At 71.0% G+C, this 14,182-nt stretch overlaps 4 protein-coding genes across 5 annotated transcripts in view; all 4 read left to right on the plus strand.

Moving 5' to 3' along the window:
• The window catches only part of LOC112547409 (C-type lectin-like), a 416,253-nt gene that overhangs the window by 93,571 nt on the left and 308,500 nt on the right, over window positions 1–14,182 (plus strand). The gene's annotated exons all lie outside the window — the stretch shown is intronic.
• Window positions 1–14,182, plus strand: part of CHKB (choline kinase beta) — a 37,657-nt gene that overhangs the window by 22,737 nt on the left and 738 nt on the right. Inside the window, exons 6-10 of the mRNA XM_089777678.1 lie at window positions 3,774–3,832; window positions 5,048–5,135; window positions 5,598–5,706; window positions 7,616–7,722; window positions 13,583–13,664. Of these exons, the coding sequence (XP_089633804.1) occupies window positions 3,774–3,832; window positions 5,048–5,135; window positions 5,598–5,706; window positions 7,616–7,722; window positions 13,583–13,664 (445 nt within the window). The remainder of the gene's footprint in view (window positions 1–3,773; window positions 3,833–5,047; window positions 5,136–5,597; window positions 5,707–7,615; window positions 7,723–13,582; window positions 13,665–14,182) is intronic.
• LOC149525511 (uncharacterized) lies at window positions 5,860–7,609 on the plus strand (the record flags this gene model as incomplete). Its single annotated transcript, XM_089777534.1, has 1 exon — window positions 5,860–7,609. A coding segment is annotated over one exon (1,734 nt), but the record flags the coding sequence as incomplete, so codon positions are not given.
• On the plus strand, window positions 7,729–13,105 carry LOC149525512 (uncharacterized). Its single transcript, XM_089777535.1, has 2 exons — window positions 7,729–10,061; window positions 13,005–13,105. Exons 1-2 carry the CDS (start codon window positions 8,060–8,062, stop codon window positions 13,103–13,105), a joined length of 2,103 nt encoding a protein of 700 aa, XP_089633661.1. The 5' UTR covers window positions 7,729–8,059.

Genomic DNA, 14,182 nt, shown 5'->3' on the forward strand with positions numbered 1-14,182 from the left:
TGGTCACAGAGCTGGGCTAGGATGCCTCAGGCCCCCCCTTGAGATGGGGAGACTGGGCCCCTAAACTCCAGCCCCTTCTCCTAGGCTCTCCTCCATGCTCTCCCACAGTAACTAACTAAATTCCCTTCCAGCCCTGCCCCCCAGTCAGGGCAGCATCCACCTTCCTTTGTTCCTCTCCATGGGGGATGTCTGGCCACTGGTTCAACAAGTTTGGCACTACCTCTGCCTAGTGAGGTTTTCCCTGCTGGGTCGTGGTCCAGACAGCAGGGGTCACCACAGCCCAGCCAGGTCCCCCCACTACGTCACAGTTCTCCCCCCTCCGAGAGCGAACTGAGCAGGGTCACTCCGCTCGTGACCTAGGGAAGTTCGGGTCCTCTGCGTGGGAACCCGCCCTGGGGACATGGGTGCTCCCCTTGACTCGGGCCGGCCGTGGCTAGGCCCCACATGAATTGGCTTCCCTCTGTCCACTCGCCGCCCCGCTCCAGGGCGACTGGCACAGGCCTGTCCTCGGGGGTCACACCCACCCTTCCGCTGGCCTTGATCTCTGGCCAGGGTCTCTCGGGCCGGGGCCATGAGCCCAGCGAGCCTTCTCTGGACAGCCAGGGTGGCTTCCACCCCCGATGCTCCATCCAGGGAGGACTTCCCCTCCCATAACTCTCTCAGCAAGCCCAGAGGGTCCTCTATCTGGGGTAGAGACCCCCAAGCCGCTTTCCTCCTGTCTTGGGCCTTCCCGCCCCTCTGGCAGGAGTCACAGGACCGGCAGTACCGCTGCACGGCTGTAAAGATTCCCGGCCAATAGAAGTGCTGGAGCAGCCTCAGCCGGGTGCTCCGGATCCCCCGGTGGCCCCCAACGGGGACATCGTGGGCCAAATACAGCAGCTTGAGGCGATACTTTCGGGGGATGACCAGCTGCCGCTGGACCCCCCATGCCCTCGCCTTCCTGGGGGGGAGCCACTCATGGAACAGGAGCCCACGCTCCCGCAGGAATCTCTCCTGGCCACCTCTCCCCCGGGGCTGAGCTGCATGGAGGCCAGCCTGGTCCCTCAGCCTCTGCAAGGAGGGGTCTGCCTGCACCTCAGCCTGGAATTCAGCTGCTGAGGCAGGGATCGGGACCTGTCCCCCACCTTTGCCTAGGTCCGGAGTCCCAGCCTGGCTGGACCCCGTGTCCACTGGGATGGGACCCTGAGGACGCTGCCAGGAGTCCTTCCCTGGACCCACGTTGTCAGCCCCCCGCTGGCTCTGGCTCCGGGTAGTGACTAGAGCCCGCTGGGATTCATGGGGCCACTCCTCTAGGTCATTCCCCATCAGCACCTCGGTGGGCAAGTGCGGGTGCACCCCCACTTCCTTGAGGCCCTCCTTGGCCCCCCATTTCAGATGCACCCGGGCTACAGGCACCTTAAACGGGGACCCATCTATGCCCTTCAGGGTCAGCTGGGTGTGGAGTAGTATCCGCTCCGGGGCCACTATGTCAGATCGGGCCAGAGTCACCTCCGCCCCCGTGTCCCAGAAGCCCGTCACCTTCCTACCATCCACCTCCAGGGGCATGAGGCACTCGCTCCGCAGGGGCCGTCCTGCCCCCACCCGGTACACGGAGAAATCCGCCTCCTGAGGGTCAGACCTCCCAGGGGAGGTGCACTGAGCATCCTTCCCCTCTCTCTGAGCTGAGGTTTGCCTGCCAGCCCCTGCCTCTGGGGCAGCCTGCCCTTCCTCCCACCCCAGCCAGTTAACCCTGGAAAGTCCCCGGTCCGGGGACCTGGTGCACTGAGCCCTCTTGTGGCCTTTTTGCCCACAGCGATGGCAAGTTAGGCTTTGGGCTGTCTCTGTCCAGGCCCTGGCTGGTTCTCTGGGGCACAGACGACCTGTTCCTTGGTCTCGCCCCGTAGTTGACTCCCTCTGTCGCTCAGCCGAGATCCGGTCTCTGCGCGGTTCCCTTTCTCTCCGGGACTCCCGTTCACACCCGGACCGGCTCTCCGTGAACTCGTCCGCCAGTCTCCCGGCCTCCTGGGGGTTCTCTGGTCTCCGGTCCTTGAGCCACAGCCTCAGTTTGGGTGGGCACGCTTCATAGAACTGCTCCATCATGACCAGCTTGAGTAGCTCCTCTGCGGTCTGGGCTCCGACTCCAGACACCCACTTGCGGCCGTATTGCGCCAGGCGGGAGGCCAGATCCACATAGGTCTCCCGTGGCCCTTTCTGTACCCCCCGGAACTTCTTCCTGTACATCTCGGGGGTCAGCCCGAACTAGTGCAGCAGGGCCTCCTTGACTCGGTTGTAATCCCCTGGCTGTAGGTCCTCCAGCTGACTGAGCACTCCGGCCGCCTCCTGGCTCAGTGCGGGGAGGAGCTCCTGCAGCCAGTCAGCTGGGGGAACCCGTTGCAGTCCACAGGCCCTCTCAAAGGAGCTGAGGAACCCGTCTATGTCGCCCATGTCCTTCAATTGGGCCACCATGAGCCTCTCCAAGCGCCTGGCAGTCCTGGGACCCTGGGGCCCATCCGCACTTGGCGCAGCCGGTGCCCTGCCGGTTCTCCGCTCTGCCATGGCCAGCTCATGCTGCCGCTGCCTCTCTCGATCTTGGCGGTCCCTCTCTCGGTCCCGGCGGTCCCTTTCTCGATCTTGGCGCTCCTTCTCTCGGTCCTGGTGGTCCCTCTCTCGGTCCTCTACTTCCAATTCCTCCATCCGCAGCTGGATCTCCAGCCGCCGCAGCTCTGCTGGGCTGGCCCCTACCCTAGATGGGCTACAGCTTGCAGGCCTCCCGGGAGACGCTGTCTCATCTCTCCGGTGGGTTCCAGCGCTCCCCCCCCTCTCTGAGCCTGACACACTCTCAGGGGGGGGTCTGGCTGCTTCCCCTGGGGACAAGATCCCGGCCCTGTGGCTGGTCATTCTCTTCCAGCTGGGTAATCAGCTGGGCCTTGGTTGCTTTCCGCACAGGCAAGCCCCTCTCTCTGCACAGCCCCACCAGCTCTGCCTTCAAGAGTCGGGCGTAGGCCATCTGCCCGCTGGGCCCCTCGGTGCAGATTCACCAGTCTAGTGCTGCAGCGCCCCACGATTCCCAGGAACCGCTTCGCTCTGTCTCCAGCACGCCTGGCTCCAGGGCTCTTGCTTCTACTGCGCCTTGTCGCTTGCCGCTGGAAGCTCCATCCACGGGGTGCAGTGCATCCCACCCCTGACACCAGTGTGACGGCGCGTTGGGGGTCCCCCGTCTCCTGCACCCCGAGATGGCACAAACAGACTGCACCAGCCGGTGGAATAGAGGAAGTTTATTGCCTCTCCAGGATACAGCACAGCACAGATGGAATCTGGTCACAGAGCTGGGCTAGGATGCCTCAGGCCCCCTTGAGATGGGGGAGACTGGGCCCCTAAACTCCAGCCCCTTCTCCTAGGCTCTCCTCCATGCTCTCGACAGAACTAACTAAATTCCCTTCCAGCCCTGCCCCCCAGCCAGGGCAGCATCCACCTTCCTTTGTTCCTCTCCATGGGGGGTGTCTGGCCACTGGTTCGACAAGTTTGGCCTTACCTCTGCCTAGCGAGGTTTTCCCTGCTGGGTCTTGCTCCAGACAGCAGGGGTCACCACAGCCCAGCAAGTACCCCCACTACGTCACACCCCCTCCCCGGGCTCCGCTCCCCCCCACTCCCCGCCTCCCTGGGCCCCCTGGCGCTGGGGGTGGCAGAAGCCGGGCGCGTCAGCCCGCTTGCCCTGGGCTCCCATGGGGGTGGCCCTGCGGGGGGGGTAGGGGGGGGAGGGGCTGGCTGCTGACACATCTGCCCCTCGGTTGCAGGGAGCTGCTGGAGGCCACCCCCTCCCCCGTGGTCTTCTGCCACAACGACGTGCAGGAAGGTGAGTGGGGGGGCGGCCAATGGGCCCCCACAGACCAGCTCAGCCGGGCCCTGCTGGACTCCCCTGGGTGCCTGCCCGCGGCCCCGCTCTGGGGAACCTCCCTGGCCCCGGAACGGCCCCCCCTCGGCCCCCCGCTCCCGGGACCCTGCGGGGAACCTCCCTGGCCCCGGAACGGCCCCCCCTCGGCCCCCCGCTCCCGGGACCCTGCGGGGAACCTCCCTGGCCCCGGAACGGCCCCCCCTCGGCCCCCCGCTCCCGGGACCCTGCGGGGAACCTCCCTGGCCCCGGAACGGCCCCCCCTCGGCCCCCCCCCGCTCCCGGGACCCTGCGGGGAACCTCCCTGGCCCTGGAACGGCCCCCCCTCGCCCCCCCCCGCTCCCGGGACCCTGCGGGGAACCTCCCTGGCCCCGGAACGGCCCCCCCTCGGCCCCCCGCTCCCGGGACCCTGCGGGGAACCTCCCTGGCCCCGGAACGGCCCCCCCTCGGCCCCCCGCTCCCGGGACCCTGCGGGGAACCTCCCTGGCCCTGGAACGGCCCCCCCCCTCGGCCCCCCGCTCCCGGGACCCTGCGGGGAACCTCCCTGGCCCCGGAACGGCCCCCCCTCGGCCCCCCGCTCCTGGGACCCTGCGGGGAACCTCCCTGGCCCCGGAACGGCCCCCCCTCGGCCCCCCCCGCTCCCGGGACCCTGCGGGGAACCTCCCTGGCCCCGGAACGGCCCCCCCTCGGCCCCTCCCCCCCGCTCCCGGGACCCTGCGGGGAACCTCCCTGGCCCCGGAACGGCCCCCCCTCGGCCCCCCGCTCCCGGGACCCTGCGGGGAGCCTCCCTGGCCCCGGAACGGCCCCCCCCCCCCCCGCTCCCCCCTGCCCCCTGGCCCCGCCCCCCCCGCTCCCGGGACCCTGCGGGGAACCTCCCTGGCCCCGGAACGGCCCCCCCTCGGCCCCCCTGCTCCCGGGACCCTGCGGGGAACCTCCCTGGCCCCGGAACGGCCCCCCCTCGGCCCCCCGCTCCCGGGACCCTGCGGGGAACCTCCCTGGCCCCGGAACGGCCCCCTCTCGGCCCCCCCGCTCCCGGGACCCTGCGGGAACCCCCCTGGCCCCGGAACGGCCCCCTCTTGCCCCCCCCGCTCCCGGGACCCTGCGGGGAACCTCCCTGGCCCCGGAATGGCCCCCCCCTCGCCCCCCCCTGCTCTCCCCAGCCTGCTCTCCCCTCCCCAGGGAACATCCTGCTGCTGGCCGGGCGGGAGTCGCTCCCCACCGACAGGCTCATGCTGATTGACTTTGAGTACAGCAGCTACAACTACAGGTGGGGCTGGGGCGGCCGTGGGGGGGGCTACAAGGGCAGGTGGGCGTGTGCTCGGTGCTGTGCTGGCCTGTGTGGGGCGCCCCCTGCCCGCCTGGTGCTGTCCCTGGGCTGGGGGACCCACGTGGGGCTGTTGGGAGGGGGGGTTGGGGGGGCCTGGGGCTGTGGGACCCACGTGGGGCTGTTGGGAGGCGGGGTTGGGGGGGCCTGGGGCTGTGGGACCCACGTGGGGCTGTCGGGAGGTGGGGGTTGGGGGGGGCCTGGGGCTGTGGGACCCACATGGGGCTGTCGGGAGGGGGGTTGGGGGGGGCCTGGGGCTGTGGGACCCACGTGAGGCTGTCGGGAGGGGGAGTTGGGGGGGGCCTGGGGCTGTGGGACCCCCGTGGGCTGTCGGGGGGGTTGGGGGGGGCTGCCCGACGGGGGGCCCGGGGCACGAGGAGGCCCCTCACCTCCCTTTCCCTGCAGAGGCTTCGACATCGGCAATCACTTCTGCGAGTGGGCCTACGACTACACCCACGACACGTGGCCCTTCTACCGGGCCGCCCTGGAGGACTATCCCACGCGCCAGCAGCAGGTGGGGGCGGGGGGGCCGCCGGGGGGGCTCGGAGAGCGGAAGGCAGCTGGGCGGGAACCGAAGGGTTGGGGCGTGTGGCTGGGAGCACATGGGGGGGGGTCGTAAGGGAGCCCCCCCCCCCCCCCCCCCCCCCCCCCCCCCCCCCCCCCCCCCCCCCCCCCCCGCAGGCCCTGGCTGACTCCCGGCCTCTCCCCTCCAGCCAGAAACCTGACAGCGCGTTGTTCTGCCCCGGTGCCCCCGCCCCCGCCTGTTCCCGCCCTGCGCGCTGTTCTACCCAGTGTGCCCCCGCCCCCGCCTGTGCCCGCCCTGCGTTCTGTTCTCCCCGCTCCCCCCGGCCCCCGCCTGTTCCCGCCCTGCGCGCTGTTCTACCCAGTGTGCCCCCGCCCCCGCCTGTTCCCGCCCTGCGCGCTGTTCTACCCAGTGTGCCCCCGCCCCCGCCTGTGCCTGCCCTGCGCGCTGTTCTCCCCGCTCCCCCCGGCCCCTGCCTGTGCCCGCCCTGCGTTCTGTTCTCCCCGCTCCCCCCGGCCCCCGCCTGTTCCCGCCCTGCGCGCTGTTCTACCCAGTGTGCCCCCGCCCCCGCCTGTGCCCGCCCTGCGTTCTGTTCTCCCCGCTCCCCCCGGCCCCCGCCTGTTCCCGCCCTGCGCGCTGTTCTACCCAGTGTGCCCCCGCCCCCGCCTGTGCCCGCCCTGCGCGCTGTTCTCCCCGCTCCCCCCGGCCCCCGCCTGTGCCCGCCCTGCGCGTTGTTCTCCCCGCTCCCCCCGGCCCCTGCCTGTGCCCGCCCTGCGCGCTGTTCTCCCCGCTCCCCCCAGCCCCCGCCTGTTCCCGCCCTGCGCGTTGTTCTCCCCGCTCCCCCCGGCCCCTGCCTGTGCCCGTCCTGCGCGCTGTTCTCCCCGCTCCCCCCGGCCCCTGCCTGTGCCCGTCCTGCGCGCTGTTCTCCCCGCTCCCCCCGGCCCCCGCCTGTGCCCGCCCTGCGCGTTGTTCTGCCCAGTGTGCCCCCGCCCCCGCCTGTTCCCGCCCTGCGTTCTGTTCTCCCTGCTCGCCCCGGCCCCCGCCTGTTCCCGCCCTGCGCGCTGTTCTCCCTGCTCGCCCCGGCCCCCGCCTGTGCCCGCCCTGCGCGCTGTTCTCCCCGGTGTGCCCCCGCCCCCGCCTGTTCCCGCCCTGCGCGCTGTTCTCCCCGCTCGCCCCGGCTCCCGCCTGTTCCCGCCCTGCGCACTGTTCTCCCCGGTGTGTCCCCGCCCCCGCCTGTGCCCGCCCTGCGCGCTGTTCTCCCCGCTCGCCCCGGCCCCCGCCTGTTCCCGCCCTGTGCACTGTTCTCCCCGGTGTGTCCCCGCCCCCGCCTGTGCCCGCCCTGCGCGCTGTTCTCCCCGGTGTGCCCCTGCCCCCGCCTGTGCCCGCCCTGCGTGCTGTTCTGCCCGGTGTGTCCCCGCCCCCACCTGTTCCCGCCCTGCGCGCTGTTCTCCCCGGTGTGCCCCCGCCTGTGCCCGCCCTGCGCGCTGTTCTCCCCGCCCCCGCGTGTGTCCGCCCTGCGCACTGTTCTCCCCGCTCGCCCCAGCCCCCGCCTGTGCCCGCCCTGCGCGCTGTTCTCCCCGGTGTGCCCCCGCCTGTGCCCGCCCTGCGCGCTGTTCTCCCCGCTCGCCCCAGCCCCCACCTGCCAGTCCCCGCCTGTACCCGCCCAATGCGCTGTTCTCCCCGCCCCCGCCTGTGCCCGCCCTGCACGCTGTTCTCCCCGGTGTGCCCCGCCCATCCCCCCTGTCCTCGCCCCGAGCTCGCCGCCCTCTCTGGGGAGCCGCAGCCGCGGGGGAAGGGGCCAGCGTGGCGCCTCCTGCGGGCCGTGGTTTAGGGGAGATTGGCCCCGGCTGGGCCTCGCCCAGCCCCTGCCCACCCTGATCCTGCCCTGCTCTGCCTGCAGCTGCACTTCCTGCGGCACTACCTGGGGGAGGAGCCGGGGCGGCGCGGGGCCCTGACGCGCGAGGAGCAGGCCCGCGCCGAGGAGGAGATGCTGACCGAGATCAGCCGGTGAGTGAGCGAGCCGGCGCGGGGGGGTCCCCCCGACTGTGCAGGGGCTCGGCCTGGGGACGCCCCCTGCCCAGGACAGGGCTCCGAGCCATCTAGCAGAGCCAGGGGTCTGCTGCCGGCTCCGCCCGGGCTGGCTCTGGAGGGGCTCTCCTCACCGGTCACACCCACGTTTAGCCCGTCCGTCCCCGGGCCCCCTCCGGCGCCGCGGCCCCTGCTCGGGGGGCCACTCTCCCCAGGGGTCCGTGCCCCATAGGGCTTCCAGCCTGTGTGCCATGCGCCCTGACCCAGAGGGACTAGTGCAGCCCGGTTCTCCAGCCGGCCCCACGCAGGCGGGTGTATGGAGCTTCGCGCTGGGATACAGAAGCGCAGTCGCCTCCCCCGAAGCCCAGGCCCTCGCTTCCCAGAGCGTCTCTCCAAACGCGCCCGCTGTAGCCCCCCAGCCGGCTCACGGCCAGCGCCCATTACCCAACCCAACTCCCAGCCCCGAACTGCGAATGGAGAACAGCACAGGGCCCCGCCCCGCAGCTCCAGCGGCACCGACAGACTCCACCGGCCCGGAGAGTGGAGCAGACAGACCCCCCTACGCCACACCCGCCCCGCAGCTCCGTACCGGCACCCACAGACTCCACCGGCCCGGAGAGTGGAGCAGACAGACCCCCCTACGCCACACCCGCCCCGCAGCTCCAGCGGCACCGACAGACTCCACCGGCCCGGAGAGTGGAGCGGACAGACCCCCCTACGCCACACCCGCCCCGCAGCTCCGTACCGGCACCGACAGACTCCACCAGCCCGGAGAGTGGAGCAGACAGACCCCCCTACGCCACACCCGCCCCGCAGCTCCGTACCGGCACCCACAGACTCCACCGGCCCGGAGAGTGGAGCGGACAGACCCCCCTTTGCCACACCCGCCCCTCAGCTCCGTACCGGCACCGACAGACTCCACCGGCCCGGAGAGTGGAGCAGACAGACCCCCCTACGCCACACCCGCCCCGCAGCTCCGTACCGGCACCCACAGACTCCACCGGCCCGGAGAGTGGAGCGGACAGACCCCCTACGCCACACCCGCCCCGCAGCTCCGTACCGGCACCCACAGACTCCACCGGCCCGGAGAGTGGAGCGGACAGACCCTCCTTTGCCACACCCGCCCCGCAGCTCCGTACCGGCACCGACAGACTCCACCGGCCCGGAGAGTGGAGCAGACAGACCCCCCTACGCCACACCCGCCCCGCAGCTCCGTACCGGCACCGACAGACTCCACCGGCCCGGAGAGTGGAGCGGACAGACCCCCCTACGCCACACCCGCCCCGCAGCTCCGTACCGGCACCGACAGACTCCACCGGCCCGGAGAGTGGAGTGGACAGACCCCCCTACGCCACACCCGCCCCGCAGCTCCGTACCGGCACCGACAGACTCCACCGGCCCGGAGAGTGGAGCAGACAGACCCCCCTACGCCACACCCGCCCCGCAGCTCCGTACCGGCACCGACAGACTCCACCGGCCCGGAGAGTGGAGCGGACAGACCCCCTACGCCACACCCGCCCCGCAGCTCCGTACCGGCACTGACAGACTCCACCGGCCCGGAGAGTGGAGCGGACAGACCCCCCTACGCCACACCCGCCCCGCAGCTCCGTACCGGCACCGACAGACTCCACCGGCCCGGAGAGTGGAGCAGACAGACCCCCCTACGCCACACCCGCCCCGCAGCTCCGTACCGGCACCGACAGACTCCACCGGCCCGGAGAGTGGAGCGGACAGACCCCCCTTTGCCACACCCGCCCCGCAGCTCCGTACCGGCACCGACAGACTCCACCGGCCCGGAGAGTGGAGCAGACAGACCCCCCTTTGCCACACCCGCCCCGCAGCTCCGTACCGGCACCGACAGACTCCACCGGCCCGGAGAGTGGAGCGGACAGACCCCCCTTTGCCACACCCGCCCCGCAGCTCCGTACCGGCACCGACAGACTCCACCGGCCCGGAGAGTGGAGCAGACAGACCCCCCTTTGCCACACCCGCCCCGCAGCTCCGTACCGGCACCGACAGACTCCACCGGCCCGGAGAGTGGAGCAGACAGACCCCCTTTGCCACACCCGCCCCGCAGCTCCGTACCGGCACCGACAGACTCCACCGGCCCGGAGAGTGGAGCAGACAGACCCCCCTACGCCACACCCGCCCCGCAGCTCCGTACCGGCACCGACAGACTCCACCGGCCCGGAGAGTGGAGCGGACAGACCCCCCTACGCCACACCCGCCCCGCAGCTCCGTACCGGCACCGACAGACTCCACCGGCCCGGAGAGTGGAGCGGACAGACCCCCCTACGCCACACCCGTCCCGCAGCTCCGTACCGGCACCGACAGACTCCACCGGCCCGGAGAGTGGAGCAGACAGACCCCCCTACGCCACACCCGCCCCGCAGCTCCGTACCGGCACCGACAGACTCCACCGGCCCGGAGAGTGGAGCGGACAGACCCCCCTTTGCCACACCCGCCCCGCAGCTCCGTACCGGCACCGACAGACTCCACCGGCCCGGAGAGTGGAGCAGACAGACCCCCCTTTGCCACACCCGCCCCGCAGCTCCGTACCGGCACCGACAGACTCCACCGGCCCGGAGAGTGGAGCGGACAGACCCCCCTTTGCCACACCCGCCCCGCAGCTCCGTACCGGCACCGACAGACTCCACCGGCCCGGAGAGTGGAGCAGACAGACCCCCCTTTGCCACACCCGCCCCGCAGCTCCGTACCGGCACCGACAGACTCCACCGGCCCGGAGAGTGGAGCAGACAGACCCCCTTTGCCACACCCGCCCCGCAGCTCCGTACCGGCACCGACAGACTCCACCGGCCCGGAGAGTGGAGCAGACAGACCCCCCTACGCCACACCCGCCCCGCAGCTCCGTACCGGCACCGACAGACTCCACCGGCCCGGAGAGTGGAGCAGACAGACCCTCCTTTGCCACACCCGCCCCGCAGCTCCAGCGGCAGCGCCTGTGGCTCCTGGCACGACCACGCTGCCCTCGTACGCCAGGGCCTGGCCCCACCAACAGGGTCAGATCAGGCGACTTGCTCAGAACCAGGGCGACTTCCAGCCCCAGCCTGGCTCCTTCCCACAAGGCACCGAACAAGCCGCACCGACCCCTCAGCTGGCCCCCGACCAGCAGCAAGCCTCACAAGCAAAACCCCATAGACACCCCAGTGCTCCCTGTGCCCCCCAGCCCCCTCACACAGGGGAGAGGTAATAACCCATCCCCCACCTCCCCTCAGACACCCCAGTGCTCCCTGGGCCCCCCAGCTCCCCTCACACAGGGGAGAGGTAATAACCCATCCCCCACCTCCCCTCACACACCCCAGTGCTCCCTGTGCCCCCCAGCCCCCCATCCCCCACCTCCCCTCACACACCCCAGTGCTCCCTGTGCCCCCCAGCCCCCCATCCCCCACCTCCCCTCACACACCCCAGAGCTCCCTGTGCCCCCCAGCCCCCCTTACACAGGGGAGAGGTTATAACCCATCCCCCACCTCCCCTCACACACCCCAGTGCTCCCTGTGCCCCCCAGCCCCCCATCCCCCACCTCCCCTCACACACCCCAGAGCTCCCTGTGCCCCCCAGCCCCCCTTACACAGGGGAGAGGTTATAACCCATCCCCCACCTCCCCTCACACACCCCAGTGCTCCCTGTGCCCCCCAGCCCCCCATCCCCCACCTCCCCTCACACACCCCAGAGCTCCCTGTGCCCCCCAGCCCCCCTTACACAGGGGAGAGGTTATAACCCATCCCCCACCTCCCCTCACACACCCCAGTGCACCCTGTGCCCCCCAGCCCCCCTTACACAGGGGAGAGGTTATAACCCATCCCCCACCTCCCCTCACACACCCCAGTGCACCCTGTGCCCCCCAGCCCCCCCTTACACAGGGGAGAGGTTATAACCCATCCCCCACCTCCCCTCACACACCCCAGTGCTCCCTGTGCCCCCCAGCCCCCCTTACACAGGGGAGAGGTTATAACCCATCCCCCACCTCCCCTCACACACCCCAGTGCACCCTGTGCCCCCCAGCCCCCCCTTACACAGGGGAGAGGTTATAACCCATCCCCCACCTCCCCTCACACACCCCAGTGCTCCCTGTGCCCCCCAGCCCCCCTTACACAGGGGAGAGGTTATAACCCATCCCCCACCTCTCCTCACACACCCCAGAGCTCCCTGTGCCCCCCAGTCCCCCGTACACAGGGGAGAGGTTATAACCCATCCCCCACCTCCCCTCACACACCCCAGTGCTCCCTGTGCCCCCCCAACCCCCGCCTCACACAGGGGAGAGGTTATAACCCATCCCCCACCTCCCCTCAGACACCCCAGTGCTCCCTGTGACCCCCAGCCCCCTTACACAGGGGAGAGGTCATAACCCATCCCCCACCTCCCCTCAGACACCCCAGTGCTCCCTGTGCCCCCAGCCCCCCTCACACAGGGGAGAGGTTATAACCCATCCCCCACCTCCCCTCAGACACCCCAGTGCTCCCTGTGACCCCCAGCCCCCTTACACAGGGGAGAGGTTATAACCCATCCCCCACCTCCCCTCACACACCCCAGTGCTCCCTGTGACCCCCAGCCCCCCTCACACAGGGGAGAGGTTATAACCCATCCCCCACCTCCCTCAGACACCCCAGTGCTCCCTGTGCCCCCCCCAGCCCCCCTTACACAGGGGAGAGGTTATAACCCATCCCCCACCTCCCCTCAGACACCCCAGTGCACCCTGCGCCCCCCAGCCCCCCTTACACAGGGGAGAGGTTATAACCCATCCCCCACCTCCCCACACACACCCCGGTGCTCCCTGTGCCCCCCAGCCTCCCTTACACAGGGGAGAGGTTATAACCCATCCCCCACCTCCCCTCAGACACCCCGGTGCTCCCTGTGCCCCCCAGCCCCCCTTACACAGGGGAGAGGTTATAACCCATCCCCCACCTCCCCACACACACCCCGGTGCTCCCTGTGCCCCCCAGCCCCCCTTACACAGGGGAGAGGTTATAACCCATCCCCCACCTCCCCTCAGACACCCCAGTGCTCCCTGTGCCCCCCAGCCCCCCTTACACAGGGGAGAGGTTATAACCCATCCCCACCTCCCCTCACACACCCCAGTGCTCCCTGTGCCCCCCCCAGCCCCCCTTACACAGGGGAGAGGTTATAACCCATCCCCCACCTCCCCTCAGACACCCCAGTGCACCCTGCGCCCCCCCAGCCCCCCTTACACAGGGGAGACAGTGAGTGTGACGGGGCCCCCCGACCCTGCACCCCGTCCGCAGGCAGACAGGACTCCGCGCGCCAGTGGAGCTGGCGGGTTCTTGTGTCTCCGGGACGGCGCAGCGCGGGCGCCATGCTGGCGCAGGGCCGGGGAGAGCCCTAGTCCTGGGGGAAGGGGTCACCACAGCTGCCACAGTGGACCGACGGCCACAAGAGCAGACAGCCCCCCCGCGTCCCCCGCTGCGTCCCCCCCTGCGGCGCCCCGCGAGCCCCCCGCTTCCCTCCGCGAACCCCCCTGCGTCCCCCCCTGCGGCGCCCCGCGAGCCCCCCGCTTCCCTCCGCGAGCCCCCCCGCGAGCCCCCCTGCGTCCCCCCCTGCGGCGCCCCGCGAGCCCCCCGCTTCCCTCCGCGAGCCCCCCCGCGAGCCCCCCTGCTTCCCCCCCTGCGGCGCCCCGCGAGCCCCCTGCTTCCCTCCGCGAGCCCCCCCGCGAGCCCCCCGCTTCCCTCCGCGAGCCCCCCCGCGAGCCCGCCTGCGGCGCCCCCACGTCCCCCCGCGTGCCCTCCTGCGAGCCTCCCCGCATCCCCCCGCGTCCCCCCGCGTGCCCCCCATTCCTCACCCCTCGCGCCTCCTCTCCCCTCAGCTTCGCTTTGGCCTCCCACTTCTTTTGGGGCCTCTGGTCCATCGTGCAGGCCAAGATCTCCACCATTGAGTTTGGCTACCTGGTGAGTGCGGGGCCGCGGCCACGGCTGGGGGGTCCCGGAGCCTGGGGGCGTCTGCCCTGAGCTCTCCCTCGGGAGAGGACAGGAGGGACCTTCTGCCCTGCACCCCGCCTCAGCGCAGCTACCGGGGGTTCCTTGTTTCCCAGCTCTGCCCCCAGCTGGGGGTCTGCAATTACTGGCCTCCCCTGCCCCATAGCTGGGGGTCTGTGGGGTGACAGGACTCCCCTGCCACTATCATGTGGGAGGGGGGTGTTGTGGGGTGCCCCAGTCCCTGGTTTGGGGGGGGCTCTGTAGGGTGTCCCGGTGCCTGGTTTGGGGGGGGCTCTGTAGGGTGCCCCAATGCCTGGTTTGGGGGGGTTGTGGGGGGGGGGGCTCTGTAGGGTGCCCCAGTGCCTGGTTTGGGGGAGGCTCTGTGGGGTGTCCCAGTGCCTGGTTTGGGGGAGGCTCTGTAGGGTGCCCCAGTGCCTGGTTTGGGGGGGCTCTGTAGGGTGCCCCAATGCCTGGTTTGGGGGAGGCTCTGT

Source organism: Pelodiscus sinensis, chromosome 1 (genome assembly GCF_052426305.1).
Source record: "Pelodiscus sinensis isolate ZL-2025 chromosome 1, ASM5242630v1, whole genome shotgun sequence".
NCBI classification, from domain to species: Eukaryota; Metazoa; Chordata; order Testudines; family Trionychidae; genus Pelodiscus; species Pelodiscus sinensis.